The sequence below is a fragment of the Lagopus leucura genome, unplaced genomic scaffold, assembly GCF_019238085.1.
Source record: "Lagopus leucura isolate 7727_CA_CO unplaced genomic scaffold, USGS_WTPT01 Super-Scaffold_100040, whole genome shotgun sequence".
Classification (NCBI taxonomy): Eukaryota; Metazoa; Chordata; class Aves; order Galliformes; family Phasianidae; genus Lagopus; species Lagopus leucura.
Genome location: NW_024962289.1, coordinates 293,068 through 319,272, shown reverse-complemented (window position 1 = coordinate 319,272; position 26,205 = coordinate 293,068). Strand labels below are relative to the sequence as shown.

The window sequence follows — 26,205 nt, the reverse complement described above, 5'->3', positions numbered from 1 at the left end:
CCGCGCCGCACTCACAGTCGGGGCAGCAGCCGTTGAAGGCCATGCGGCAGATACCGCAGTTTTCGTCGTTCGCCACCCACAGCCACGAGGCGACGCCGCTCCAGCTCCGCACCTTCACCCGCATCGCCGCCGGAAGTGCCGCCCGCCGGCTCACACCGCGCCGCCGGAAGTGCCGCCCACCGCCCCACAAGGCCCCGCGAATCTGAACGCGCGCGAGCACCGCGCCTCCGCCGCCGGCCCTGCCTCTTCCGCTTCCGGCGTCAGCGCAGCGCGGCCGGAAGCGCAGGCCCCGGAGCGGAGCCGCCATCATGGCCGACAAGATGGACATGTCCCTGGACGATATCATTAAGCTCAACCGAAGCCAGCGCGGCGGCGGCCGGGGCGGTGGCCGGGGCGGCCGGGGCCGAGGCGGCGTCACCCGCGGGGGCGGGCCCGGTCGGGGCGGCGTGGGAGCCGGGCGAGCGGGCGGCGGCCCCGTGCGGAACAGGCCGGTGATGGCCCGGGGCGGCGGCAGGAATCGGCCCGCGCCGTATAGCCGGGTACGGGCCGGGAGAGGGGGCGGTATCTGGTCGGCGGGGCCCGGAGGGAGCGGGCCGGTCCGCGGGGCGGGAGGGGGCGGCGGCGGTTCCTGGACGGGGTGGGGGCGGTGGGGCGGTTGGCCCTTTGTCTGTTGCCGGCAGCCGGGCCGTGCCGGCGGGCCCCGGCGCCGCTCAGCGAGGCGTCCCTGTCGTTGCAGCCGAAACAGCTCCCCGAGAAGTGGCAGCACGACCTCTTCGACAGCGGTTTTGGGGCGGGCGCTGGCGTGGAGACCGGCGGGAAGCTGCTCGTCTCCAACTTGGACTTCGGCGTCTCAGATGCGGATATCCAGGTACGGGCTCGGGGTTGTTCCCGGGGGGTTTCATTCATAACATTGGTGCTGGATGCTGGGGGTGGCTGCAGGAGCACTGCTGGCCCTGCTCCCACTGGAAGGGCCCTCTGTACGGTGCTTGGCCTTGTGCTGCAGGCACTGCTGGGGCCCTGTTCTGAAGAGTTCGAGTGGCTGTATTCAGAAAAGCCACAGTCTTCATGGGGCTGTAGATAATCGCATAATAAATGGCTCTGCCATGATGTTGTGTGGGGGAAGCTGCCTTAGCTCAGTCTTGCTATGACTGCAGAGCTTGTTGCAGGCTGTGTGAGCTTTTAAGGTTTGTGTAATTCCAGAGGTTCAGTAACTGTATGTGTGCATCTGTTGGCTATGTTTTCATAGTACTTGTTTATGTACTTTCTTTGTTAAAAGCTGTGTTTTGTTCAGTGGCAAGGTGTTCTTATAGATGCATCAGTGACAGAAGTCTGATTTATGAGGGAGTACCTGCTCACTCATGCTGCCATTTCCACAATTACCATGTGTATCTTGTGACAGCTGAATATTCTAGCTGAGGTACCAACTGCAGCTAAATCCCTTGTTCCTGCTGTGCCCTGGGTGCAGGCTGTCTGCAGCAGGGCTGAGGCAGGCAGGGCTCAGTGTGCCTGCACAGCTGTGGGGCTGCTCTCACCTGTGGGCAACAAGGTGTGCAGAAACATCTGCAAATCCAAGGAGCATCCACTCTGGAGGGTTTTGCTGACTTAGTCACGTTGCAAAGAGCTTTGGATGGTTTCTGGTCCTTGTGTCCCCACCAGAGAAAGAAAAAAAAAAAAAAAGAAATCATTTTTATGTTTTCTTTCTCTGTTAATTCATTCCTGTTCACCCCTATGCCAATCTCTGTGCATCAGGAGAATTGGAAGTGGGCTTTTTTAGGTCACCTATTTATTGAGTGATGCACTTAAAATCGCTGTTCTTTCCTCAAGTAAGTTTAGTTGAAATAAATTTCCTGTTTGCTGTAATCAGGCCCAACACGTAAAATGTGAATCTGTAAAGTATCTCAATGTAAGGAATTTGTGTGTTTTGTTTGTGGCAAGTTGAGAGTTTTCTTCCCACAGTTGGCTTGGACTGCAGGAGCAGACAAACTTGTGCATGTGTTATATGTAGCAGCAAAGCTGACTTAATGGGCTTGTGCCTCTTTGTTACTGCCCATCTTATAATTTCCCACTAAGCTGCACTGATTCTTTGTTTCCGTGCTGATTGTGTCATTAATATGGCACTGCACAGCTCAGTGCTGTCTGCAGGAACGAGGGGCTGGAGGGAGCATTGCACATCTTGCTCTTGGAGGAGGCTGTGTGGTGCTGTGGCTCCAGTTTCTCTGCAGGACAAGGAAGTGATGAAGCACCTCTCCTCCCGTGTGGTGCTGTCTTCCAGAAAGCTTGTTGAGTGCTGTGCTAATGTTTCATGTCCAGTAGATGGACACAATGGAGAAACTTACTGGCAAGCTTGCCTAAAGTGCAGCTGGCTTCAGAAGTGAAAATATTTATAGTGCTCTTTTCAAATGCTTGGATAGGAATTCGTAGAGGTGGCTGGAATAGTGTTCAGGCTCTGCTGCAGGTGATGTGAAAGGCAGCCTGTGGTGTCCACTTTGGACACCTGACAATTCTGTGCATTGGGAGCTTTTGAAGCATGGGGTGTAGGTAAAAACTTGCAGAGTAGTGAGATGTGCCTAGATGGTGTACTAGATGTAGCATCTGAAACAAAATGGATGGCTCCACTGTTGCAGTCTTCCATCACTTGTGATGGTGAATGATGTACTTCAGTAGAAGACTTCCTGGTTTCAGTTTATTCAGAAACATCCCTAAGCTCTGGAAGGGCCTGTGCTTTAAATTGCACCTGGTCTAGCAAAGCTTTTAAGAAAAAAGAAGTCTAGCGCATAGAAATTGTGATTATTTCATGAATTTCTGCATTTGTATGGATGATCTTGCCTTGGGAAATTGATTAGGGTCTGGATTATTTTCAAACAGTGTCTCTGTTGATTCAACCTTGAGAAAAGACCTGGGAAAAGGAGCAGGTCAGCACACCTTGAGGCTGCTTTGTTTACAGGCACCCTTCAGGCGGTGGATATGAAGTCCTGTTTGTTTCTGCCACATGTGGCTGGTTTCTTGGAACTCTTTAATGGCTTGTGTTCCTTCTTTCATTGGTGCCTTTTGTGAGATGTCAGGAATGTACATGTGATTGGTGAAAGCGGGAGCTGCCTGCGCCTTGTCTGGGCTGCTTTTGCTGTTTGCGGCGCTGACTGAAGCATCCTCGCTTCTCCCTCTGTTTCTCAGGAACTCTTTGCAGAATTTGGGACCTTGAAGAAGGCAGCAGTGCACTACGACAGATCTGGGCGCAGTCTAGGGACAGCAGATGTGCATTTTGAAAGGAAAGCAGATGCTCTGAAAGCTATGAAGCAGTACAATGGAGTCCCCTTGGATGGTGAGTCTCCGTGGCTGTCGCGTGCTCCTCTGCACACGTTTGTGTACCTGCTCACAGAGTAACTGGCTGCTTTTCCTGCAGGGCGTCCCATGAACATTCAGCTGGTTACATCACAGATAGACACACAGAGGAGACCAGCACAGAGGTGAGAAGCCGTACTGCTGTGGGAGTCACTGTGTCAGTCAGCACGGCAGTGAACAGGCCTGTTTAGGAAGCATGGATCCTCCTCGTGTCCTGCAAACTTCTGAGTGCCTGTTGGGGTTAACCAGAATGCACTGTAACAGTTGCTTTTTAAAAATCACAGCGTAAACAGAGGTGGCATGACCAGAAACCGTGGTGGTACAGGAGGATTTGGTGGTGGAGGTACCAGGCGAGGTAGTCGTGGTGGGAGCAGAGGGAGAGGCAGAGGGGCTGGAAGAACTTCCAAACAGCAGCTCTCTGCAGAAGAACTAGATGCACAGCTGGATGCTTACAATGCCAGGGTAAGTGCTGCTCGCATGATGTTCACAGGTACCCTGCGGTGTCTTTTTGACAAACTTTGGCAGCTGGCTGGAAAGAGAAATTGTTTTTCAGGTCATTGGACTTAAATAGCCTCCCTCTAAAGCTGAGCATTGCCCTGTTCCTGTAGCTGCCTTAGCTCTCCAGAACTACTGTTGCTCATAAGTAAGAAATAGCCCCTTTTCCAACTTCCCCTGGCTTGTTGCAACCTGTGTCAGCCAGAATTGGCAGTAGCCAAGATGTGTAATGAACTAAAGCTATGGACCAAAGCCCAGAGAGATGATAGGCTAGAAAAATGAAAAACAGAAAGAAAAAAGACATGAAATAACTGCCTTGGTGCTAAGAAGAGGAAAGAAGTCAGTAATGATCACAGCCTGCAAGACCCTAATGCAGAGCTGGATGAGCAGAGCAATGCATGTGGTTTCTTTCATTCAGAATGAGCTCAAATGTTGTGCCACAGCAAGACTGAAGTCTTAACTGAGAATCAAAGTTAAATTTGTGCATGATGTAGTGCATCATGAAACATGCTGGTCTATGTTGTAGAAATGGGATTAAATGAAGCGATAGCATGGATAAAGTGAGATGAATTCCAGAAACATGGCTGTGGAAATGTGGTTTAGAGGAGTGCTCTCTGAAACTAGAGGTGCTTAAATGATGATAGTTATTAAAGGCTTTAGGTTGAGGAGCGAGAAGTGTGATGTAGGGAGTTTGCCCAGGTACTGAGGTGCAGGTCAGGTCCGGCCAGTAGGCACTGTGGCGCTAGGGTTGGGGCTGCATCTCTGCTACTGAAGCTGCAGCATCCTGGGGTTGGCAGCCAGGGCTGGGAGGGTCGGGGCTGGGGGGAGGGTTGTGGTGGGCTGCTGACACTCCTCTCTGCTCTCTTCTAGATGGACACCAGCTAAAGTGGCGAGCAGTGCATGGAAGGACTCCAGACATCTCATTCCATGCTCTGTGGCGGGAGGGGTGTGCGACTGTGGCTACTAATATCAAGGATGGAATTTGTTTTACTTTTATGTTTTGGAATAGGTTTTAAACTCATGTAAAGGTTTTTTTTAATTCTGAAGCAGACCCGTTTTGTACCGAGTTATTTTTGGGATAAATTTTACTGGTTGCCTGTTGGGCCGAGGTGGCTTTTTCACCTTTGCCGTAATAAAATAGAACCGTGTCTAGAGCTCTGCCTGCTCCCTGGCGGCCGCTGCCGCCCCGTCGGCCCGCGCGCTCCTTTCCCGCGCCCGCCCTGCCCACCGGCCCCGGCTCTGCGGTCCGAGCCGCGCTCGCGCGCGTACGTCCTGAGCCAATCAGAGCGCCGCGTCGCGGCCGGAAGTGAGGAGCAGGGCGCGCCCTCGCATAACGGGAAGTGACGGGCGTGTCCCGGAAGTGCGGGGGTGCGCGGGCGGCTGGGCGGATCCCGGCGGCGTTGTCACCGCAGCGCGGAGGGTGAGCGCGACCGGTACGGCGGGGCAGGGCGGAGCGGAGCGGAGCGGCGGGTACTGGGCGGAGGGCGCCGAGCTCCGCCCTATTCGATGCGGCCGGGCCGGGTCCCGCGGGTTCAGCACCGTGCGAGTGGCCGGGGCGCGGCCGAGGCGCGGAGCGGGGGCAGTGGGCGCCCTCCATGCGGAGGGGGACGGCAGGGAGCGCTCGGGTGCGGATCCGCTGTCGGAGCGAAGCGCGGCGCCTTCGGTCCTCGAGGCCGCCCTTCCCGCTGCTGCCGTACCGGGACCTGCCGGCTGCTCGGGTCGGCCGGATTCAAATAGATTCTCCATAAATAGTTTCCAGTTATGAAAGGAGGAACTTGAAGGCGACTTCCCCAGGGTTGGTTTCTTTTTGCATTAGACCAAGAGCTCGGTTCAGCCCCCGGTGCTGCGGGCAGGGTGAGGGTTGGAGCAGCAGTACGAGATGTCCGAGCTGCCGTGCCCTCGTGGCTGTGGCGGAAGGACGATGCCTTTTCCCTGCCTCAGCAGGCGCTTTGCGGCAGGCCTGGGAGCTGTGACTTCCTTTTCTTCAGAGAAGAGCTCTAGGTTGTGCCAAGCAGCTAAATTGTTGCTGTGAAGGTTTCGGGTCCAGCCCTGAGTGGTCTGTGTTCTCAGTTCTCCAGGAGTGGTCCCAGTGCAGGTATTCTTGTCCCAGAAATGCTGAGTGAGACCGCTTCCACGTGGTGCTGAGAAGACGTGTGGCAGTTCCTGCAGTGTGGTTGTATTGTAGCTCTGCAGTCGTTGTATTACAGGTAGCAGTCCGGCTGCAGAGCACTCACCATGCAGCTTGTTTGTGTACTGAGTATGAGGCTGCAAGGGGCTTCTTAAACCCAATAAGCCGTGAGAGCTGTCTGCTCATTTCTCTGGTGATGCTCATGGCAGATGATACCTGCAGGTGGACTGCAGTCCAGGGCAGTGTCACAAGCAGCGTGCATAACTGCAGATCTGGCAGCAGAGCACCTGGCAGCAGCAGCTGTGCGGCCCCACAGCTCCTCCTCCCCACGCCTGGAGCTCTGGCAGGGATCTGCCCTCGGGCAAGGCGGGATTTCTTCACGCGCTCACAAAGCTGCTCACAAAGCTGCTCAGCAACACTGCCGGAGCTCCCAGCCCCGTGTTCGTGAGGCTAGACCTGCCTGCAGGCAGTACTGGGGGGGGTCACTGCCCCGCTGCTGCCATGATATTAGACCTGGCTCTGGGCAAGCTCAGGTCTGGCCCCTCGAGCTGCCATCATGTGGGGCGGCTGTGCTGCTTGAACTGGTTTTAGCAGCTCTTGCTTCCTGTTTCAGCAGCATGTGCAGCCCTGAGATGAACCGCAGTGGGTGATCCGACCTGCGTGGAAAGTAACCTTGCAGAAAGCCGCATTGCATTCCAAGTGGCTTTGCTGTGCAGCTCCACGAGCTTTCCCTTGTGCTGCAGGGGAAAAAAGGAAGGGTGGGGACTGCTTGAATTGGCGCTGTGGCTGAGCTGAGGGATGTCCGAAGCCAATTAGCTCATCTGAGGAGACTCTGACCTCTCTTATGTCACTGCACAAGTACCTTGGGATCTCAGCCCTGGTTGTGAAGAAATCACTGCTCATCCCTGCCTGTTAACGGTGTTCTTTTCCTAGCATTTTTTCTAGCTGGCAGAAGGTGGGGCTCTTGTGTTTGCTGCTGCTATAGCTTCTTGGTATTGCACTAAAAATACTGAGAGAATCTAGGGGAAACTGCTGACTTCAGGAAGCGGCGCAGGCAGCTGAGTGCAGATTTGCAGATGGGAAGCGATTCGGTTTCTGCTGCCTTTTGCAGGCCCCGGTGACCAGCAAGGATCTGAGGGGTGACGGTTGCCGTTTCCAGACATTCTGAGACATCCCTGGGGCCACAGTGCTCTCCTGTGACCCACCCTGGGCTGAGTGCAGGGTAGCACAGAGGCAGGAGCTGCACTGTTCTGTGAGCCAGGTGTGTCTCTGGAGTCAGAGAGCCATCGGCACGGGCGGTGCCGCCCAGGGAGCGCAGGTGCCTTCCGGGTTTCAGAGTTGCTGAGGGGGAATTCCTTGCAGAGGCCTTGGGGTGGTGCCACGATATGAGGCTTGGGGCTGAAGGTGCACATTACCTACTGGAGGTTGGTGTTCCGGGAGGTTTCAGTCACAAGGGCTGAGCCCTCTGAAGGGGCTGTGGCCTCAGGTCCCCGTTCCTCTGCCCCCACCTCTGCAGCAGCAGGCTGTGTGTGCTGGAGCCACGATCCTGCAGGACGTTGGGCACAGCATGAGATGGATGCCTGCCTCAGTGTTTTGATGTGTTGAGTCCCTCGGCTCTGCTTTGCCTGGCAAGCGCGACAGCTGCTTCTGCATGCACCTGCACAGTTCTGTTCTACTAATTCTGGTCTGTAATAAATGTGTTGTTGTAGAAGCCTGGAGCAGCCTGGTGATGCTGCTGGAAGCCTCCTTTCTCCCTGGCATAATGCTCAGGGCAGCAGCTGAAGCACCGTGATGTGAGGCTACATAATGCTGTGTGCTGGGAGCAGGGTCAGCCAGGCTCAGTGGGAGCACGGTGCCATCAGAATGCTGCAGCAGAGGGGCTGTGGTGCAGCCAGCTCGATGGGAAGGCTTCTCCAGGTCTTGCTGCAGGGAGCCTGCAGGAGGCACAGTGGCATTTTTCCTGTGCTTCCTAGCAGAGCTGAAGCCCGGCCTGACTTGAGTTGCTGTTTGGAACATCTCTTGGTGTTTCTGGTGACTTTGGGTCAGTTTGAAGAGCCACTTTCCACCCATGGTGGACTTCCATGGGGTGACAACCTGTGGTGCTTAAGGGGTGGGGGGGGGAGCGAAGTCTGGCTTGGAGCCGAAGCAGAGGACAAAATGAGATTAAGCACTGGAACAAATGCTTGAGTAAGTGTTTGTTGAACACTTCTGGGAGCCTTCAAGCCTGGAAGCTTTTTTGGATGGGAGCCTAAAGGAAATGACTGGTTTTGATATGGATTTACTAGGGTGACAGCTAGTCAGTTGCTCATGTTTGTCATAAGATTTGAATGTAAATTTCCATGGCAGTCAGTGCCAGGGGCCTGGAGAATCCCATGCAAAAGGGCTGTGAAGTGAGGGGCCGGCACGGGTGGTTGTTGAGTTGTGTGTAGGAAGGTGTGATGGGAAGAGCTCCTGCACAGACCCAAAGCCCCTGCAGAAATCTCAGATGTGTTGCATCTCTCCCCACCCACTGTCTGGTGGTAGAGCTCGCTCTGGTTTTGATGCCCACTGCAAGTTCCCTACCCTCTGTGTACCCATGTTGGCATCCCAGCCTCGCTGGGAGGTGCTGCCAGCCCAGGACAGCTCAGGAGATTTGCTCTTGGGTTTGACTGGGGGTGCACTCGCATGGGATCTGACAGCACCTCATCTCAGTGCAGCACTGAGCTACGGCCCTGGGTCTGCGCTGGCGGCCGTTCCCCTGCCCTGGATTCAGCCGTAGTCGTCAGGCAGAGATGTGCAACATTTCACTCTCATTTGTCTCCTTGGCAGAACATTCCTAATATTTATGGCTAAAAACACCATATACTCATACCTCTGCTGTTGTGCTGTTGCAGCTGTCGACAGGCTCAAGATGGAGGCAGACGGGCTGCGGCATCTGCACAACTTGTCTTGTGTCACTGCAAAATGTGCTCTGTGAGCCTTGTGTGCTCAGTGCCAGCGCTCAGGTTTTTCTCTCCCTGTCTGGGTGACACATTGGGTAGGAATGGAGTCGTTGAGTTATGGGCTATTATGTCAGCTAGTTCGAAGATGAGAAGAGCAAATAGCAGTTGGCTTATGTAGTGTAGCCTGTGTGGCAGACTTTGGGTTTTCCTTAACAAGTCAGCATTTCTGGATGTATTCTGGTGTTCTGTGGCAGCGTGTGGAGATCATAATTAAGATCGTAGTGTTGATTTATTTGGAAACTAGATGCCAGAGCAAAGAATGCAGTTTTCCAGTCTGAGTCATGTGTGCTGATGCACGACTCCAGACAGGAATGCAGAACGGACGTGGAAATGCCAGGTAATAACAGAAATACCTGCATCCATCAGCATGGCACTTGTGAAAGATTTTACTTGTCTGAGAAGCCTTTCAAAAGCTGTCAGCTGAGTTTTTTTTAAGCCCTCAGAGCAGTCCAAGTAGATGTTTGCCATAGGATCACCCTTAGGACAGCACGCCTGGTGGTGCATCAAGAATGACTGAGGATATTATTGGCTTTTTCCAGGTGTTTTGATGGGTGTTGGCATCAATCTCCCCAGCCCTCAGCTGGGTGTTTCCTGGTTAGAAGTGTGTTCTGGGGCTTGCAAAGCAGTGCCAAGCTACACGCCAGTCTTCAACCTGTGGCCTTTGTTTGCCCAGCTCTGTGACACATATCTTTGGAAAGGATCAGGATGAGGTCAGCTGAGCCAGGTGTCTCCTTCCATTGTAGGTTCTGATTGAATTACAAACTGTGAGCTCCAGATTGCAGCTGAGGCTTCTGGCATTTGAGCCAGCGGTGGGGCTGGGCCGTTCTTTGCCTCATAAGGTTGTACTGTGGAGAAGCAGAACTGAACTGGGTTTATTCTGCGCTCAAGTTTATTGCAAATGAAAGCATCACTGAGTTGTTCATGTGGAGGAGTTGTTTTTTTCTATGTCGTGGGCTATTTATCTGTTCCAGCTGCTGAACAAAGCACAGAGGCTGATTTTTTTTTTTTTTTCCTATCCTCTTGCACAGGCTGAAAATGGGACCTGGGCTGCTGAGGGAGTCTGGGCAGGCTGGGGAGCACAGGTCCTTGGCAGCAGTGTGCTCCTGGAGGTTCCTCCAAGGACGGCCAGTGGGGGACCTGGTGCGAGAGGGACTTGCGGAGTCAGGGCTCTTTTGGGAGGGCTGGTTTGTCCCAGTATGCTGCAGACAGTTACAGTTACACCTCTTTCCTCCCTGCTTCAGTGTAACTCACGTGTGTGAGAATGGCAGAGCAGGAGCCAACGGCAGAGCAGCTGGCCCAAATCGCAGCTGAGAATGAGGAGGATGAACACTCCGTTAACTATAAACCGCCTGCTCAGAAGAGCATCCAGGAGATCCAGGAGCTGGACAAGGATGATGAGAGCCTGCGCAAGTACAAGGAGGCACTGCTTGGTGCTGTCACCGTGACTGCAGGTGAGCCATAGTCCAGAGCTCCACCTGTGACTCTTCAGCCTCAGGTCTGCTGAGCTCTGTCTGGGAGCTGATCTCTCCCCAGATTTGGTGTGAGCGTAGCCAGGAGCATAAGGGTCAGTGTCTGCTCTGCCCCAGCGCTGATCAGTGGCCCCTGGAATAGAGCAGTGGGACTGAGGAGTCGTTTTCTGACTTCTGAGGGAGATGTTCTGGGAGAGAAGGTGGGCTGGGTGTAAATAACACAGAGAGGAGCCCTCACTGGTTTTCTTACACTTTTAAGAACTTGCTTGGAAGGAGAAATGAGTTGCTTGGTACAAGGGCTACTTGTTTAACAGCCTTTTTCTTTGTCTTCTAGATCCCAATGCTCCAAACGTGGTGGTGACCAAACTGACGTTGGTCTGTACTACTGCTCCTGGCCCTCTGGAGCTGGACCTGACAGGTAAGCTGGGAAACAAAAGCAGCTCTTCTCTGAGTCAAAGCTGGTTGATGTGGGGTCTTCAGAGAGGTCCTGCCAAGGCACTGATGCTGTGGTGGGCAGCCCACTTGCATGTCCAAAATGCCCCTTTGCTGGATGCAGAGCCATGTAGCCCAGTATTTCCCAGCTCAGCTTGTATCTCAGCATCCCTATCTCAGCAAAGGCCTTTCTGCTTTCTCTATATTGCCTGCCTTAGTTTTATAAATGTATGAGCTGCCAGCTGGGGGAGCCAGCTGTCCACCAGCCTGCACAGCGACACCAACAGCACCTTCAAGATGGTGACAACTTTGGAGCAGATATTTACAAAGGAACATCCTTGAGTTAAGTGCATTGTTATGCTGCAGTTCCCTTTCCCAAAGCAGCACTTGGCCACGTCAAGTAGCACAGGCAGCATATCAAGGAGAGTCCTGAACTGTAAAAACAACAGGATAAAATGCATGCAGTACAAGCAGAAAGGATCCAGTCCCCCATTGCTGCAGATACTGTCCATTTCACCTCTTGTAGCTGAAATCCATCCCAGAGCACGATGCAAATGGACTCAGAGCAATCATTTACTTTCTGTGTAGGTGACCTGGAGAGCTATAAGAAGCAAGCATTTGTGCTGAAGGAAGGTGTGGAATACCGGATAAAAATCTCCTTTAGGGTAAGAATTCAGATCTGCAGACTGAAGAACTGGTGAAATTTGGAGCACCTGATTACTGCAACTCCATCGTAGGGCCCCCAAATGGGTGTGATGGAGGAAATATTTCCCTGCAGTGGGTGGGGTGGGCAGCGTGTGGAGATCTGTCTTTGACAATCTTTGCTTGTCTCTGCAGGTTAACAGGGAGATTGTGTCAGGGTTGAAATATATTCAGCACACGTTCCGGAAAGGAGTGAAAAGTAAGTGCTTCTCTGTAGTTCAGGTACTGCTTTTTGTGAGGGGCATCCTGCTCTTTCTGCTGCCGTGATGGAGGCTTGTGTGTGGGTACCCCAGCAGCTCACGGTGGGAAGAGGCTGTTTTTAGTGGCAAGGTGTGGAGGTTTCTGGCTGTGCTGCAGGGAGCCACCTGTTGTGCTGGCTGTGCCTGAGCTTGGTGTGCAGTCACTGCTGGAGACTGGAGTTGAACAGCTTGCTGCTGTGTGTGGACAGAGGTACGAGTGCTGGGTTTTGCTCCCTGTGGAAGGAGCTGTTTCTGGAGCGAATGGAGCTGTTAATGTGGGTGATGTTCTTACAGCTGCTTTTACTGTTTGTGAATTGTAGCAATAACAACCCTTTGCTTTAGCCTCGCCCCAAATATACTGGAAGCTCTTAAATAGCTTCCCTCTTCCTCTTTTTCTCCTAGTTGACAAGACTGAGTACATGGTTGGGAGCTATGGCCCCCGAGCAGAGGAATACGAGTTTCTGACCCCCATGGAAGAAGCTCCTAAGGGCATGCTGGCCCGGGGCAGCTACAACATCAAATCCAAATTCACAGATGATGATAAGACTGACCACCTGTCCTGGGAGTGGAACCTGACCATCAAAAAGGAATGGAAGGACTAGCCCTTCCCAAAGCTAATCCCCAGATAGCGTGAATCAGACAGTGGCTACCGTAGAAATCCCTCCCTGTACCAAAGTGCTGACATTGGAACCCCCTTACCTTTCACCCCTGTTAAAATTTGATCAGAGTTTTGTAACGTGCCCCCTCCCCAGAGAATCACTGAATCCAGTTGACCAAACCATGCTGTCTGCATCTGATCTCCAGCTGCCCGTCCTGGGGCCGTTCTGTCCCAGCACAGAGGTGGGAGCACTTGCTCCTTTGCCAGGCCCTTCGTTGCTTCTCACCTTCCTTTATTCTGGTTGGTGCTGAAGAGGAGATTCCTATATTCTATGTAGGATTCTGTGCTTAGCTTTCCTGTGCACAGCTCAGGGTAGCTACTGCCTCCAAGTAGCTGAAGAACTTTGATGCCAGGCAGCTATTTGAATCTCTTTGTTGGCTAAAATCATGTTCAGCCTGCCCCTTCCATCCAGTTGGTGTCCTGAGAATGCTGGCACCTTCATTTGTGGATGTTCCCCGTAACCATGATGCCTTAATGTGTAACACGTATCCTCTAGGGAGGGGGCCCTGCCCCTGTTACACTTTTTAAATGCCACCGACCCTCCCCCTGTCTGTTGACATGGCACTCATTTTGGTCACGCCCCTCATGGAATATTAGGAAAGATTCACAACTTCCCGCTTTGCTGCTGGTCCATTCTTCACTCAGGACTGGACATCCCTGGAAGGGAGGGCAGTGTGACATCCCAGGTGACATCTAGCCCCTTCCCCAGGCCATCCCTCCCAGTGTCCAGAGAGCTGGCCTGGCAGAACCCTGGCCCAGTATGCAGAGCTCTGGACTCTCTGGGCAGCCCCAATGCCTCCAAGGCACAGAGGGGGTTGCGAGGCAGGTAGGTGCGAGAGTCACCAGTGTTGCCATCACCTCAGACTTCTCATTGCAGCCAAAGTAGCTGCAAAGCACTGAAATACCAGGATAGCACCTGCCCTCCCAGCTGTTTTGGGCTGAGGATGGACTAGTCTGTTTCTGCAGCTGCTCTCCTGACGCGATCAACAAAGAGCTTGCAATGGTCAAGTATTCAGAAGCGGTTAATGCCTTATGTATCAGTTCTGCCTTTAAAATCTGTGCCTGGCGTGTCAGTATTTATTGCCTTGACACTCTACTCCCTCCTCCCCCGTGCCCGTAGCATAACCTGCAGCAGTGCAGCCTGCTGCCCGTGGCTGTGCTGACGTGGCACTGGGGGGTGACGGGGGCTTCTGGGGCCTGCGACCCCCCGACCACCGGGCAGGCATGTTCCAGCTCCGCAGCCCTCTTATTTCGATCCTCCCACATTGAGGTTGTATTAGAACTGGGACCAAGTACATGTGGCTTTCTCATAGCTACGTCTTTGCCTCTAACTCTCCTCTGCCCTGCCCCTAGAGAGATTTTTGTTAATTTGATTTGGTGCATATTGTCTGTAAATGCTAGACCCAGGTTAACAGGTTTGGAATCATCGTCTGCTTCTCCTTTTATGACAGTTAAATAAAATCTTTGAACTGACTGTCTGTTCTGGATCTGTTCTGGGTCTTTGATAGGAAGTGGCAAAACTTTTATTCCAGAATTGATTTCCACAAATCTCAGAGGTGGGGAGGAGAGCAGAATCCCTGGGTTCTTTCTGTCATGTTGCAGGGTCTGGGGAAGTCCTTGCCAGAGCACAATAGGCAAGAGACCCCCACTGATGTTTCTCCTTTGCTGCTCTCAAAAGCTTCAGTCTGAGATCAGTCTTTTGCTGCTCAGCAGTTCTGTGTGGCCTACAGAATGAAGGGTGAGAAGGAGGAACATGGAGGAACATGGTGGATCTCAGAGACTGTGAGGTCAGGGGCATTTCCTGCTAGAAGGGAGCAGGTGGGTTCTGAGCCCTGGCCTGTGCCAGCATGCAAGCATGAAGTGAAATTCCTGTGCGGTCAGGAGAACAGAGGAAGCATTTGGAGGGACAACAGAACCTAGGAGAGGTGATGTGTGATAAGAGCCTGCGGATGTTTACAGAGCTGGTTTGTGATAAAGATAAGAAACTGCAGCTACGCTGTGAAACGCTGAAGAATGCAGGAGTTGTAGAAATGGCTCAACCCTGCTCCTGCTCTTGTGAGCTTGTAATGGGAACTAAGAACTGAGCACGAGAGGGAACCTGCTGTGCTGACAGCAAAGGCCTCCTTTGTTCTCAGTCCCCTGAAAGCTGCCGTGTTTGTCAGAGGCTGCAGCTGAAGAAAATGGTTCGACTCAGAACCTGTGAGTGAAAGGGCTCCTGTGAAGTATGCTCAGCAGGGCAGGAGCTGTCTGCACAGTTGAAGAAGTGCTGTCAGCACCTGTGAGAGCCTGCGCTCAAGAGTCATGCTTTGCTGGTGCTGCTCCCTCCATCAGCTGTGCCCAGCTGCGTGTTCCTGCATTCCTCTCTGCTGTGGTACAGGGATGTGAGAGGCAGCAGAGGAGCAGGACCTCGAGCAGATGTCACCCGAACGTCAGTTAGAGCCCAGATGTGCTGATACAAAGGCTCTCCTTGTGCTGGCCCCTAACAGCCACTCTGTGGGCAGTTAGTGTCAGAGTTAGATCCTGTCTGATGCAATCTTCAACTCCCTGGTAAGTCTTTCCAAACTCTGGACGTTAATATTTCTGACAGATCATTCTGTGGGGTGTGGTGAGGTATGATGTCAGGGGGATGGGGGAGCGGGGGGAGGGATGGACACACAGGAGGGCTGCGGCTCAGAGTGGTACTGCCTGTGTATCCACCAGAGTGTGGGACCAGTTGCAGGGTAGCAGGCTGGGCATTGCCTCCAGGCAGCAGAGCCTGCAGCCACACAGAGGCATAGGCAGCCCAGGGCACGCATGGCTTTGCTCATGGACTGAGCAGCACGTGGCGGTTGGGAGGACATGGGGATTGTCACTGCTTGTGGTTTCCAAGCAGAAGCTTCAGCTCTTTCTGGGTGATGCGTATCATAAATCTTTGCACAACAGTGGCCTGGGCTGCTTTTCTAGTTTAGTGGCTGTGTGTGTTGTGGCAGCTTTGTCTTTGACAGTTGCTACTGCAAAGCAGCAGGGCTGCAGCGCTTCAGGCGTGGCAGGGTTCACATGCATCTGCTCCAAAGGCAGCCTGGGAGACCTGAAGGAAGTGGGAGAACTTGTTAATGTCTCAGCAGCACTTGAGAGCTATGTTTATGGGCTTAGACCTCATGTTCTGCTGCTTGGTCAAGTATGGGAGTCAGGGAGCATTCCAGTCCAGGTTACAGTCCCAGCAGTTACAAGACATCAGAGGAAATGTGCTGCACGTGTGCAAACAGTGCCCTTTCTGTGCAACTTTATTCTTTGTAGGCATTGTAGTACAGGGACATTTAAACGGATTTTTTAAAAGTGAAATAGACTGTTTGTAGAATGCCAGAAGGCAGGCATAAGGACAGGATGCTGCATTCCATGAGGAAAGATCCCTCCTGAGACAAGAGGGCTGCAGCACCTTCAAGATGTCAGCAGGCTTGCTTTACCTCGTCAGCACAGCCGAGCAAACATTGGCTCTGCAGATGGGCCCCACTGGCACAGCTGATGTATGGCAACATGGAGGCTCAGTACCTCGTGCCCAGAGACTACTGGCAGCAGAATTGCTGCTTCTCCTTGGCTGCTGCAAAACTTGCCCCTGCCAGCACCAGGTGATGCTTTTCTGGCAAGAGCTGTCTCAGTTCACAGCCTGGCCCCTACAGCAAGAAGCATCCCCATAGAGCCCCACTTGTAGATAAGTGAGGCTTATCCCCTGTTTGCTCAGAGTAGTGGCTGCCAAATACTCTCTTGCCATGGAACCAGCCAGGCTGTGAGGCAGCCAAGTGTGAGCGAGCGTGGGATTGCTTTCTGCAGCAGCCGATTCCCCACCCTGGGTGCTTGGCGTGTCTGTGCCTGCAGCCCTGTGCAGCTGCTGTCAGGTCACAACAGAATCACAGAATCATAGGGGTTGGAAGGGATGTCTGCGGGTCCAAACCCCTGCTAAAGCAGGTTCCCTAGAGCAGGTTTCACAGGAAAGCATCCAGGTGGGTTTTGGATATCTCCGGAGGCTCTACAACCTCCCTGGGCTGCCTGCTACACTCATATAACTTTTTTCTCATGTTAATATGGAACTTCCTGGGTTTCAGTTTATGTCCATTGCCCCTTGTCCTATTGCAGGGCACGACTGAAAACAGCATGGCCCTGCCTGCTTGACTCCTGCCCTTTAGATATAGATAAGCATTGATCAGCTCCCCCTCAGCCTTCTCCAGGCTGAAGAGCCCCAGGGCTCTCAGCCCATCCCCATAAGGAGATGCCCCAGGCCTCCATCATCTCTGTAGCCCTCTACTGGGGTCTCTCCAGCAGTTCTCTGCCTGGAACTGGGGAGGAGCCCAGCACTGAGCACAGTGCTCCAGTTGTAGCTTCCCCAGGGCAGAGCAAAGAGGGAGAACCTCCCTCACCCTGCAGGCTACGCTCTTGGTAACTAATGAGAGCTGCTGCGTGCAGGTTGCCTTGCTCAAAGAAGCTTTATCATCTAAAACTTGGCTGGATTCTTTCTGTGCCAGACAAGAGCCCAGCTCCATTCCCAGCCAAAGCTCGTGGAAATGACTTCTGCTCCCAGTGTCAAGAGAAAGATGAAAGTGCCCATGGAGAATAGGGGAGCTCCTTGCTTCCAGCACTGCTGCCCCTGGGCACATGTGGCTCAGTCCTAGCACAGGAAAGCAGGAGGAGAGCAAAGAGCAGAAGGTCTGTTTTGCAAGGTTTCCTGTGCTGGTGGGGTGCGGCCCGGCCCTTATCAATGGGCAGCCACTGCGTGCCAACCCTGCAGCCAAAGGCCACGCACGTTCTCCACGGGGCAGTGGCTGAGGGCAGGGCGTGGCAGCCGAGCTTCATGCCGAGCCGTGGAGGGGCTCCTGTCCAGCAGGACAGCCGCTCGCTCCAGGCCCTGAGGTTTGCAGGAAGGAGGGGGAGGCCGCAGAGAAACCGAGCAGCCCCTCACCCTCCGGTCCGGACCTTGCTCGTGGAACGCGGCCCGTGCCCACCGCTACAGCCCAGCAATGTCAGACCCCGCTGCCATAACGACACACCGCGCTGCGTCACGTGCCCGCACACTGCCTTAGGCAAGAGAAACGCGCATAGGAAGAGACGCTTCTACTTCCGGTTCAGGTCAGAGGGCGGCGGACACGGCCCAGTCAGAATCCACCACGCGCATCTCCCTGCGCGCAGGCGCAGTGCCCCCCGCCGGGACCGCCCAACTGCCACGTTCGACGGCAAACGGCCGCGCGAGACACAGACGCCGGCCAATGGCGGCCGACGCAGGGGGGAAGAAGACCAATGGCGACCCGCGGGAAGAGAGCGAGGCCGACTGCCAATCGGCGACGGCGGACTGGGGGCGCGCCCAACGCGCCGACCAATGGAAACCGCGCGGCCGCCCGGGCGCCGCACCAAACCAATGAGAGGCGGCGGAGGCGCCAGCGCGGCGCGACCAATGGGGCGCGGCGGCGGCGGGAGGCGGGTTTATAAGGGAGGAGGCGCCGGTAGCCGCACGCCCGGCCCGTCCCGTCTCCGAGCCGCCATGGCCGTGGTGCGGCTGCGCGCGATCGTAGCGCTGCTCTGCCTCGTGCCGCCGCTCGGCCTCGCGGATCCCCTGGAGGAGGAGGACGGAGTGCTGGTGCTGCGCGCCGCCAACTTCGAGCAGGCCTTAGCGGCGCACCGCCACCTGCTCGTGGAGTTCTGTGAGTGCGGCCGGGGCGGGCGGGGCCGGGACGGAATTGCGGCGGAGCGGGGCTGGGGGCGGCGGGGCGGTGAGCCGCGCCCACAGCCCCGCTGACTGCCGCCCCGCAGACGCGCCGTGGTGCGGGCACTGCAAGGCGTTGGCTCCGGAGTACGCGAAAGCGGCGGCGCAGCTGAAGGCGGAAGGTTCGGAGATTCGCCTGGCCAAGGTGGACGCCACGGAGGAGGCGGAGCTGGCGCAGCAGTTCGGCGTGCGCGGTTATCCCACCATCAAGTTCTTCCGCAACGGGGACAAGGCCGCGCCCCGCGAGTATACAGGTGAGCGGCGCGGGCGGCGACGTGGCAGCGGCCCTTGCTCCGTTCGCGCGCGCACGTGGCGCCGCGGCACCGCGCCGGGAGCGGACAAAGGTCCGCGGGGTGCGGGGCGAAGCGGCGCGGGGGGACCGGCGCTGCGCGGGGCGACATCACAGCACGGCCTTGAAGAATGGGGGAGTTGGGCGAGGGGCTGAACGGAGCTGAGGGCAAAGGGATGGGAGTTACGGCATTCCTGAGCCGTGGCGTTCTGGGCTGTGAGGGTGAGCTCAGAGGAAGGTGCGTGTCTCGGTGAAGCGGCGCTGATGTCGTGGAGGAGTGCTGTGCTGCTGCTGCTCAGAGTTTAAAACGTGCTTGGACTGGAGCAGCTGTGGGAAGAGTAGCTGAGAGCCCTTGGGCCTTGACTTAACAGTAATGGGGGACTTAATTATGCTGGGAGTGAAAGGGGCAGTGGTGTAAATGGTGTCTCTGCTCTTTGCAAGCTGTCGGCCTGCTGCTGGGATCTTAAGGGGTTGTGTGCTCGTAATCTGAGGCAAAAGTGAGTTGGTGTTCCTGTCTTTGTGGTGTAGCTGGCAGAGAAGCAGATGATATTGTCAGCTGGCTGAAGAAGCGCACGGGCCCGGCTGCCACTACCCTGACAGATGCTGCTGCAGCAGAGACATTGGTGGATTCCAGTGAAGTGGTTGTGATTGGTTTCTTTAAGGTAGGGTTTGTTTCCATTCAAGAGGCTCTCACAAATGCTTGGGACCTTCCCTGCTTTCTGCCCCTTGACAGCCGGGAAAGGCTCATAAGTTGTGAAACAATTGCTGTCCTGCTTTACTTGATCTTCAAGTTCTCTGGCTGGTGAGCCCTGGGATGTTTATGCTGTAGTTCAATGTGTTCTGTATGAAACACCTTCCTTTATTCTCCAGGATGTGACGTCAGATGCTGCGAAGGAGTTTTTGTTGGCAGCAGAATCTGTGGATGACATTCCTTTTGGGATTTCTTCCAGCGCTGACGTTTTCTCCAAGTACCAGCTTAGCCAAGATGGAGTGGTCCTTTTCAAGAAGGTACCCAATAGCTCAAACACCACACCTGAGCCATCTTTTATCATCCAAATCAGGATGCTCCTGAATGAAACTGAAAGACTTCCTACTGTCTGTCTAGGAACTTCCAAATCTCAGAGCCTGTGGGTAGGGTGGGAGGCAGCGCCTGCAGCCATGTTATGGGCAGCAAAGCACCGAGTCCCTTGGCAGGGTGCAGTGGTCAGGGTGAGGCCCTCGCTCAGCAGAGGGCAGTCTTGTTGGTCTCCTGGCCATGTGTTACCTTCAGGAGGCTGTTGGACTTTGTATCCAAAAGATTTCTTCACTCTCACTTTTGTTTTTCGAGTACCTGGCTGCGGTGCAGGAATGGGCAGCGTGATCTTTAAAATGTTTGTGGCTGTAGCTGTTATGGTGCCCTGTGTCCCATACCTCTCACTGAACTTTGAAGGTCTTTAAACAAGGTGACAGCCAAGGTTTGGTGACTTGCCACGGTATCTTGTTTGATTATGGCTTGGAGTTGCTTTAAACACACCTGTTACTGATCCCTCCTGCTTTCAAGACTTGTTCTGCCTTCTGTTGCTGCAGTTTTCACTTCGTGGTGATTATGGTGAAGTTCCTAAGAGGATTTACAGTTTCAGCTGATGAGGCCGGAGCAGTTGGATTATATGCAAGGGGACACTGGTGGTCTGTGGGATGAGAAATACATTTATTGACATCTTTCACCTGTTAAAATGCAAGTCATGGGGATAAAACTCTAGGTTTGAGCAGACAAGTAGAGGTTCCTTAGATGTGGTGGCATTGCACGCTTGGATGCAGCGAGGTAGGACAGAAAGCTGCTTTGGGTTCAGACTGATTAAATCTGTAACCTTATCACAGTTGTCACTCTGACCAGCCTGACTGGAGCCGGGCTGAAGGATTTAATGGCTTCAGTCTTCAGCCTTCAGCTAGAATAGCACGTTTCATTTCACTGTGCATCTGAAATTGTAGTTATTACCTTTATGGCACTAGAGGCCTGTGCTCTGTAAGCCAGAGGCTCCTCAGATTGGTGTGGCTGAGGGTGTAAGAGCAGTAAGTTCAAGGTGTTAGTTAGCTTCTTGCAACAGGGGAGGCTGGGATTGTGAGAAAAGAGCAGTGTTTTGTTTCTGGCTGACTGCTTCACTTGCTGCTCTTGCTGTACAGCTTTCAGTATGCATCCCTCTGAATCCTCTGTCAGTGGTTCGTGCTAAGCTGAAATACTATTTGTGAGGGTTTCTTTGATTTTTATCTTTTTGTCCTTTGACAAGTCTAAATAGAAATGTTCCTTTCCAGCTGTCTCTGGCAGCTGTGGGAAGTAGTAGCATCAAGTTCTGACTTCAGAGTAACTGAAGGTGTATTCGGTGGCTGGGATACAGCCAGTACTTCCAGCAAGAAAATGGATTTGTGCAGATTTGATTCTGTGCTATTTTTCTAACGCTTTGCTTCTGTGAGGTCTGTTACTGCTTCTGATACTTCCTTGGGATTCTCAGGTAGTGGCACCAGTTCTATAGTAAAGAAATTCTCAAGCTGTATTTCACATCAGTGTAGTTGAATTGGGTTTGTGTGGAACTCTGCTCGTGGCAGCTTTTATGTTGTGTGCTGGGAGGGGGAGGAACCTTGGTCTGAAAGGCAGCTCCTGAGGCAGCGTAAGCCCCAGCTGCTGCAAGATCCAGACTTGAGAAGACCCTCAAACAGCCATTCTGAAGGTGTCACGGCATGCAGTGCTCTGGGAAGTAACTTCACATTAATTAGAAGTGTTTTGTGTTTTGCTCAGCTTTTCAGCTGTGGTTGTACTTCCTCAAGCAGAAGTTTATCTCAGTCCACTCTCTTGTTTCTGCCAGTAACTTGAGAGCTGCTTTGTGCTGTCCTGCACATCCTTTTTAACCTTGATGCTCTTCTAAAGCTGTTCCCTTTCCAGGCTGCCAGAGCAAGTTCTGAGAATCCTGGTCAGGCATGCAGGTGTTATCCTAATATAAAAAAGGATTTGGCACCTGTAGTGCAATGCCTGCATTAAACATGTGGTGCTGTCTCTAACAATAGAGACTGAACCACCCCTGCAGAGCTGAGTAAACTGCTATTTACTTCTACAGCACAGTGGGTTTTGCTGTCAGACTTCTCATAGCACTGTCTGTTAATTGGTTAATGTAGACTTGCTAACTCCTAAGCAGAATGCTGTCCCAGCTCTGGTAGCTCCTCACTGGTCTGCCTGATGCCTTCAGCAATGCTGTAAGGCAGCTATTAAAAGTTCTCAGTGACCTATTTCACAAACTGTTTCATGGCTGTGTAGAACAGAGTGAAGATAAAGGTTGAATGTCTTGTTGCTGCTCAGCTGGGGGTGATCTGGGACTTTGTGTGCTGGGAGGAAGAGCGTGTTGATGCAGATACCGTGAGTGTGGAGACACTGACAGAAATGTGCTCAGTGCAGCTGAGATCACCGAGGGAGCAATTCTGATGTGTGTTCATTTCTTGAGAGAGGATGTACAGAACATAGAAGTGTCCTGATGTAAGAATGTCTGTGTTTCAGTTTGACGAAGGACGCAACAACTTTGAAGGGGATCTTACGAAGGACAACTTGCTGAACTTCATCAAGTCTAATCAGTTGCCTCTTGTCATAGAGTTTACTGAGCAGGTGGGTATTTGGGTGTGTGAAACCCTTCTGTAACCACTAAACACAGTGTGACACTAAAGATATGGATTGTGTGCTGTTTTACCTGGAGCTGATGCAAGTTCAAGGAGTGGTGTAACTGCTGATGTTAGAGCTGAGTTGAGTGATGGAAGAATGCAGGAAAGGGAGGTGTAAGCTTGCTGTTCAGAGCTGTCCTGTAATACTTGACTTGTGACCTAGTGAGAATGATAGGGCTGAGCTGTGTTTTCAGTTTAGTGTTTTATTCCCCAGACTGCTCCTAAAATCTTTGGAGGAGAGATCAAGACTCACATTCTGCTGTTCTTACCAAAAAGTGTGTCTGATTATGAAGGGAAATTGGACAACTTCAAGGCTGCAGCTGGAAACTTCAAAGGGAAGGTAAGATGGATTTCTTGGACTATGAACTGAGTGCCTCCTGCGCAACTGTCTGCCTGTATCCACTCAGATGTGCAAGGTGACTTGAGGCATCACTTGCCATAACAAGCAATGATGCCGAGTCTGCATGCAAGCTGCTTGAAGTGTTGAAGCAGTCTGTCATGGGGAGCCCAGGCTTTGAGAAGGAAAAGGCCAACTTAGCTACTGTGTGTGTGAGTGCATTGATGTGTGTGCATGAGTGAGAAGCACAGTCAGTCAAAAGGTCTTCACCACTTTGCCTGTTTTTTTTTTTTTTCCCTCCAAAGATCCTGTTCATCTTCATAGACAGTGACCACAGTGATAATCAAAGGATTCTGGAGTTTTTTGGCCTAAAGAAAGAAGAATGTCCAGCTGTACGCTTGATAACACTGGAAGAAGAAATGACCAAATACAAACCTGAATCAGATGACCTCACAGCTGATAAGATCAAGGAGTTCTGCAATAAGTTCCTGGAGGGCAAGATCAAGGTAACAGATGAATGCTACTAGTGCTAAACCTACTGGCCAAGCAAGCACTAAAAAATGCTGCCTGTGAAGAGTTGTATAGAGAAAATCTCTCTGACTAACATACAGGCTATCTAGCAGGGTTTGTATTGAGAAACAAAGGGTAAAAGAACTGGACCATGAAGACTGTAGTAAAGCAGTTACATATGGTCCCTAGTACAACTGGTGTCTGCTCTTCCTGCTTCTTAGGGGCTTTGGGCTTTTTATCTGGCTGTTCCCTCTGCCAACAGACCTCAGTCCTGTGAGAACAAAACTAGTAACAGTGTTCTTCAGTCAGAGCTAATCTGCAGTTCTTCCCATGCATAAGCACCTGTATCCCCACTTATTCAAGGGTGGGCAGTGAAATTCCTATAACCAGAAGAGAAAGATTCATCTGATTTTAATTAGTTGGAGGCACTTTGGGATTGTAAGGTTTTCTGTCTGTGATATATATGCATTCCAATAGCTGTACAGCAGACAATCTCTAAGTTCTATTTCTTACTCCAGCCTCACCTGATGAGCCAGGATCTCCCTGAAGACTGGGACAGGCAGCCTGTCAAAGTTCTTGTTGGGAAGAATTTTGAGGAAGTTGCTTTTGATGAGAATAAGAATGTCTTTGTGGAGTTCTGTAAGTAGTTTTCAATATCTGTTTTCAAGTGAATGGTATGAAAGCAGGTGTAAAACTCTCCATGACTAGGGTTGGGGAGAAAGCATCATGCAGAACAAACCACAGAGGCATCTGTTGAAAATACATGTGTGAACTTGGTTGTCTGGCATGGAGTTTTAAGTGATGTTATCTCATTAGACTGTTGGTGCTAGCAGTATCTCTGTTAATTAACAGATGCCCCCTGGTGTGGTCACTGTAAGCAGCTGGCTCCTATCTGGGACAAGCTGGGAGAGACCTACAGGGACCATGAGAACATTGTCATTGCCAAGATGGATTCAACAGCCAATGAAGTAGAGGCAGTGAAAATCCACAGCTTCCCCACGCTCAAGTTCTTCCCTGCAGGCTCTGGCAGAAATGTAAGAAGGCGGCTGACCTCTGTACTGATGGAGTAACAAGGGAGCACTGGCAATGCTTAGTTGTCTGCTTGAGTTTGTTTCTGGGCAAAAGCTTGTGGGAGGGCTTTCCCTGTTGTAGAGATGGAAGGCATCAAGTCTACAGAAGGTGTGAGACTCTGTGCAGGAGGGTGGCTTACAGGAAGCAGTTGGTGGGGATGGGAAATGGGAACTGGGAAAGAGAGGAAGTATAGCAGAGGACAGTGTGCTCATCTGCAGGCTATTCTCTCCTCGCAGTGATCTCTGAAGTCTAGTGGCTGAGCTGTCTTCATTCCTCTCATATGGGTGAAGGTGAATTTTTCAATTCCCTTTTGCTTGGCATGTTAACTGCTGCTCAGAAAGAGAATTCTCCTCTCCAGGGATGTGGTTCCATGGGTGCCTGTAACAACTATTTTGGTGTGTTCTCCTGTGTAGGTAATTGATTATAATGGGGAGAGGACGCTAGAAGGCTTCAAAAAATTCTTGGAGAGTGGAGGCCAGGATGGAGCAGCAGCTGATGATGTGAGTAATAAAAATTAATACATTATTCTCTAAATACAGCTCTCTGGAACACAGAGCATGGATTATGTGCAGGAAGGCATTGCTGGTGAGCCACAGTGTCTCACAAAACATGAATAGTCTGTTCACTTGAAGCCTGGCTAGCTGCTGGCCTGTAATGAACTGCTTTTATTGCAAATGCTGGAGTTGGGTGTTTAAAATGAAGAAACCTTTCTGGGATGCTTAAGTACAAATGCATGTAAACGGATACTAAAAGCTTCAGGCTTGAAAAAGCAGTTTATAGCTGGTGTGCAGACTGCTGGAGTACTTGGGTTTTCTTAAAGAAGCTTTCTGGATGGCTGGAAGCTGAGTGCTGCAATGAACATCATGCATGCTGTGTGTTTGGTTAGCAGCTCCTCAGCTGTCTGGGCTGTATTACAAGTGCAGGCACCAGCTTTCAGAGGGTTCTAAGCTGTGATTTCTGTGAAGAGTTCCAAAGTTTGGGAAGTTTGAGGATATGTTGTTAAGATGGCAGCAACAGAACAGGTTCTCTAACTTCACAGTATTTGGTTTTGAATGTGCCTGATAGGCCAGAAACAAAGTTATCTTCTGTATGCTATACAGGATCTGGAAGATCTGGAGACAGATGAAGAAACAGACCTTGAAGAAGGTGATGATGATGAGCAAAAAATCCAAAAGGATGAATTGTAAAGAGATGACTGATCTCCATCACCCAAAAATCAGACACTAAACTGGTTGCTGTTACGCAGCCCAATGAGTCAGAAACCCAATAAGATTTAAAGCAGAAGGTGAATGACTGGAAGTCCAGGGATTGGCTCTTAAAATAACGCTTCACCCTCACTTGTCTTTACACTTCACTCTCTCTTTCTGTCTTTTCACTTTTGAGAAGGGATCTATCACTAGGGTAGCCAGCCCAGCCACCTGGGTTCATTATTTTTTTTATTGTGATGTACTTTTTTGTACACAGTTTTTGTTTCAAGTATTCTGTTCTCTTGGGTAGAAGAAAGTTGTGAAGTGGTAGCATGTAATTAATTGCCCAACATTCTGGAGCATTGCCACTAATACCTTCCAAGAAAGCCTTTTTTTCTTTGAAAAGTCTGTAGATTTCTCCACCTGTCGGGTTCTTATTTGTCTCAGCTGTTCTTCCCTGGAATCAAAGTATGTAGGGGAAGAGGCAATATAGGCTGACTGCATCAGTCCTGGTGAAAGGTGGATGTGAAGGTGCTTCTCTTCGTGCTCGCTAGACATTTCATTTCCTTTCCCTTCTGCTTTAAGACACTTAAAGATGACTTCAAAATGTGGAAGGGTGGAATACTGTGCACTGGCTGTGGCAGGCTCTGAGGGTGGAAGTGATTGCTGGCTCACCAGCTTAGATGTGCTGTGCCATCCTTTTGATCAAATGCAAGACCATTTTGCAGTCACTTTCCATGCATTATTTTGAATGGGTTGACCAGAAAGGTGGGTGGTATGGGAGGGCCTGATTTAAAAAATACATGAAACGTGGAATTTGCAATTACTGGGTTTGGGGGAGGAACTTGAACAAGGGAGTGCCTCAAAGGCCTGACCTGCATCAGGCCTCGTTCTTAGCATTCCGCTTATAATAACATTGGAACTGAATTTGTTGGCCAAATAAAGTCGAGATTTTAATACTA

At 52.0% G+C, this 26,205-nt stretch overlaps 3 protein-coding genes across 4 annotated transcripts; all 3 read left to right on the top strand.

Moving 5' to 3' along the window:
- The first annotated feature begins 263 nt into the window (after window positions 1–263).
- On the top strand, window positions 264–4,988 carry ALYREF (Aly/REF export factor). Its single transcript, XM_042883885.1, has 6 exons — window positions 264–539; window positions 737–868; window positions 3,172–3,319; window positions 3,401–3,464; window positions 3,624–3,801; window positions 4,705–4,988. Exons 1-6 carry the CDS (start codon window positions 309–311, stop codon window positions 4,717–4,719), a joined length of 768 nt encoding a protein of 255 aa, XP_042739819.1. The 5' UTR covers window positions 264–308; the 3' UTR covers window positions 4,720–4,988.
- Window positions 4,989–5,174: 186 nt separating this feature from the next.
- Window positions 5,175–13,917, top strand: ARHGDIA (Rho GDP dissociation inhibitor alpha). Of its 2 annotated transcripts, none has more exons than XM_042883956.1 (6): window positions 5,175–5,254; window positions 10,185–10,394; window positions 10,747–10,830; window positions 11,433–11,509; window positions 11,682–11,745; window positions 12,188–13,917. In XM_042883956.1, exons 2-6 carry the CDS (start codon window positions 10,205–10,207, stop codon window positions 12,385–12,387), a joined length of 615 nt encoding a protein of 204 aa, XP_042739890.1. In that variant the 5' UTR covers window positions 5,175–5,254; window positions 10,185–10,204; the 3' UTR covers window positions 12,388–13,917. The 2 variants fall into 2 exon arrangements, with proteins under 2 accessions (XP_042739890.1, XP_042739889.1); XM_042883955.1 differs by having other exon boundaries at window positions 5,187–5,267.
- Window positions 13,918–17,925: 4,008 nt separating this feature from the next.
- P4HB (prolyl 4-hydroxylase subunit beta) lies at window positions 17,926–26,205 on the top strand. The gene is made up of 11 exons (XM_042883957.1): window positions 17,926–18,109; window positions 18,219–18,425; window positions 18,989–19,122; window positions 19,331–19,468; window positions 21,981–22,085; window positions 22,353–22,478; window positions 22,781–22,981; window positions 23,504–23,624; window positions 23,838–24,019; window positions 24,470–24,556; window positions 25,157–26,205. The coding sequence occupies exons 1-11, from the start codon at window positions 17,950–17,952 to the stop codon at window positions 25,241–25,243; spliced, it is 1,548 nt and encodes a 515-aa protein (XP_042739891.1). The 5' UTR covers window positions 17,926–17,949; the 3' UTR covers window positions 25,244–26,205.

What these genes read in the sequence shown, in the direction of transcription:
- ALYREF (XM_042883885.1), top strand. Translation starts at nt 309, where the DNA reads ATGGCCGACAAGATGGACATGTCCCTGGACGATATCATTAAGCTCAAC. An exon ending in TCTCAGATGCGGATATCCAG is followed by an intron (nt 869 to 3,171) that starts GTACGGGCTCGG and finishes TCTGTTTCTCAG; the next exon opens with GAACTCTTTGCAGAATTTGG. An exon ending in CAATGGAGTCCCCTTGGATG is followed by an intron (nt 3,320 to 3,400) that starts GTGAGTCTCCGT and finishes CTTTTCCTGCAG; the next exon opens with GGCGTCCCATGAACATTCAG.
- ARHGDIA (XM_042883956.1), top strand. Translation starts at nt 10,205, where the DNA reads ATGGCAGAGCAGGAGCCAACGGCAGAGCAGCTGGCCCAAATCGCAGCT. An exon ending in TGCTGTCACCGTGACTGCAG is followed by an intron (nt 10,395 to 10,746) that starts GTGAGCCATAGT and finishes TTTGTCTTCTAG; the next exon opens with ATCCCAATGCTCCAAACGTG. An exon ending in GTTCCGGAAAGGAGTGAAAA is followed by an intron (nt 11,746 to 12,187) that starts GTAAGTGCTTCT and finishes TTTTTCTCCTAG; the next exon opens with TTGACAAGACTGAGTACATG.
- P4HB (XM_042883957.1), top strand. Translation starts at nt 17,950, where the DNA reads ATGGCCGTGGTGCGGCTGCGCGCGATCGTAGCGCTGCTCTGCCTCGTG. An exon ending in CGCGCCCCGCGAGTATACAG is followed by an intron (nt 18,426 to 18,988) that starts GTGAGCGGCGCG and finishes TTTGTGGTGTAG; the next exon opens with CTGGCAGAGAAGCAGATGAT. An exon ending in TCATAGAGTTTACTGAGCAG is followed by an intron (nt 22,086 to 22,352) that starts GTGGGTATTTGG and finishes TTTATTCCCCAG; the next exon opens with ACTGCTCCTAAAATCTTTGG.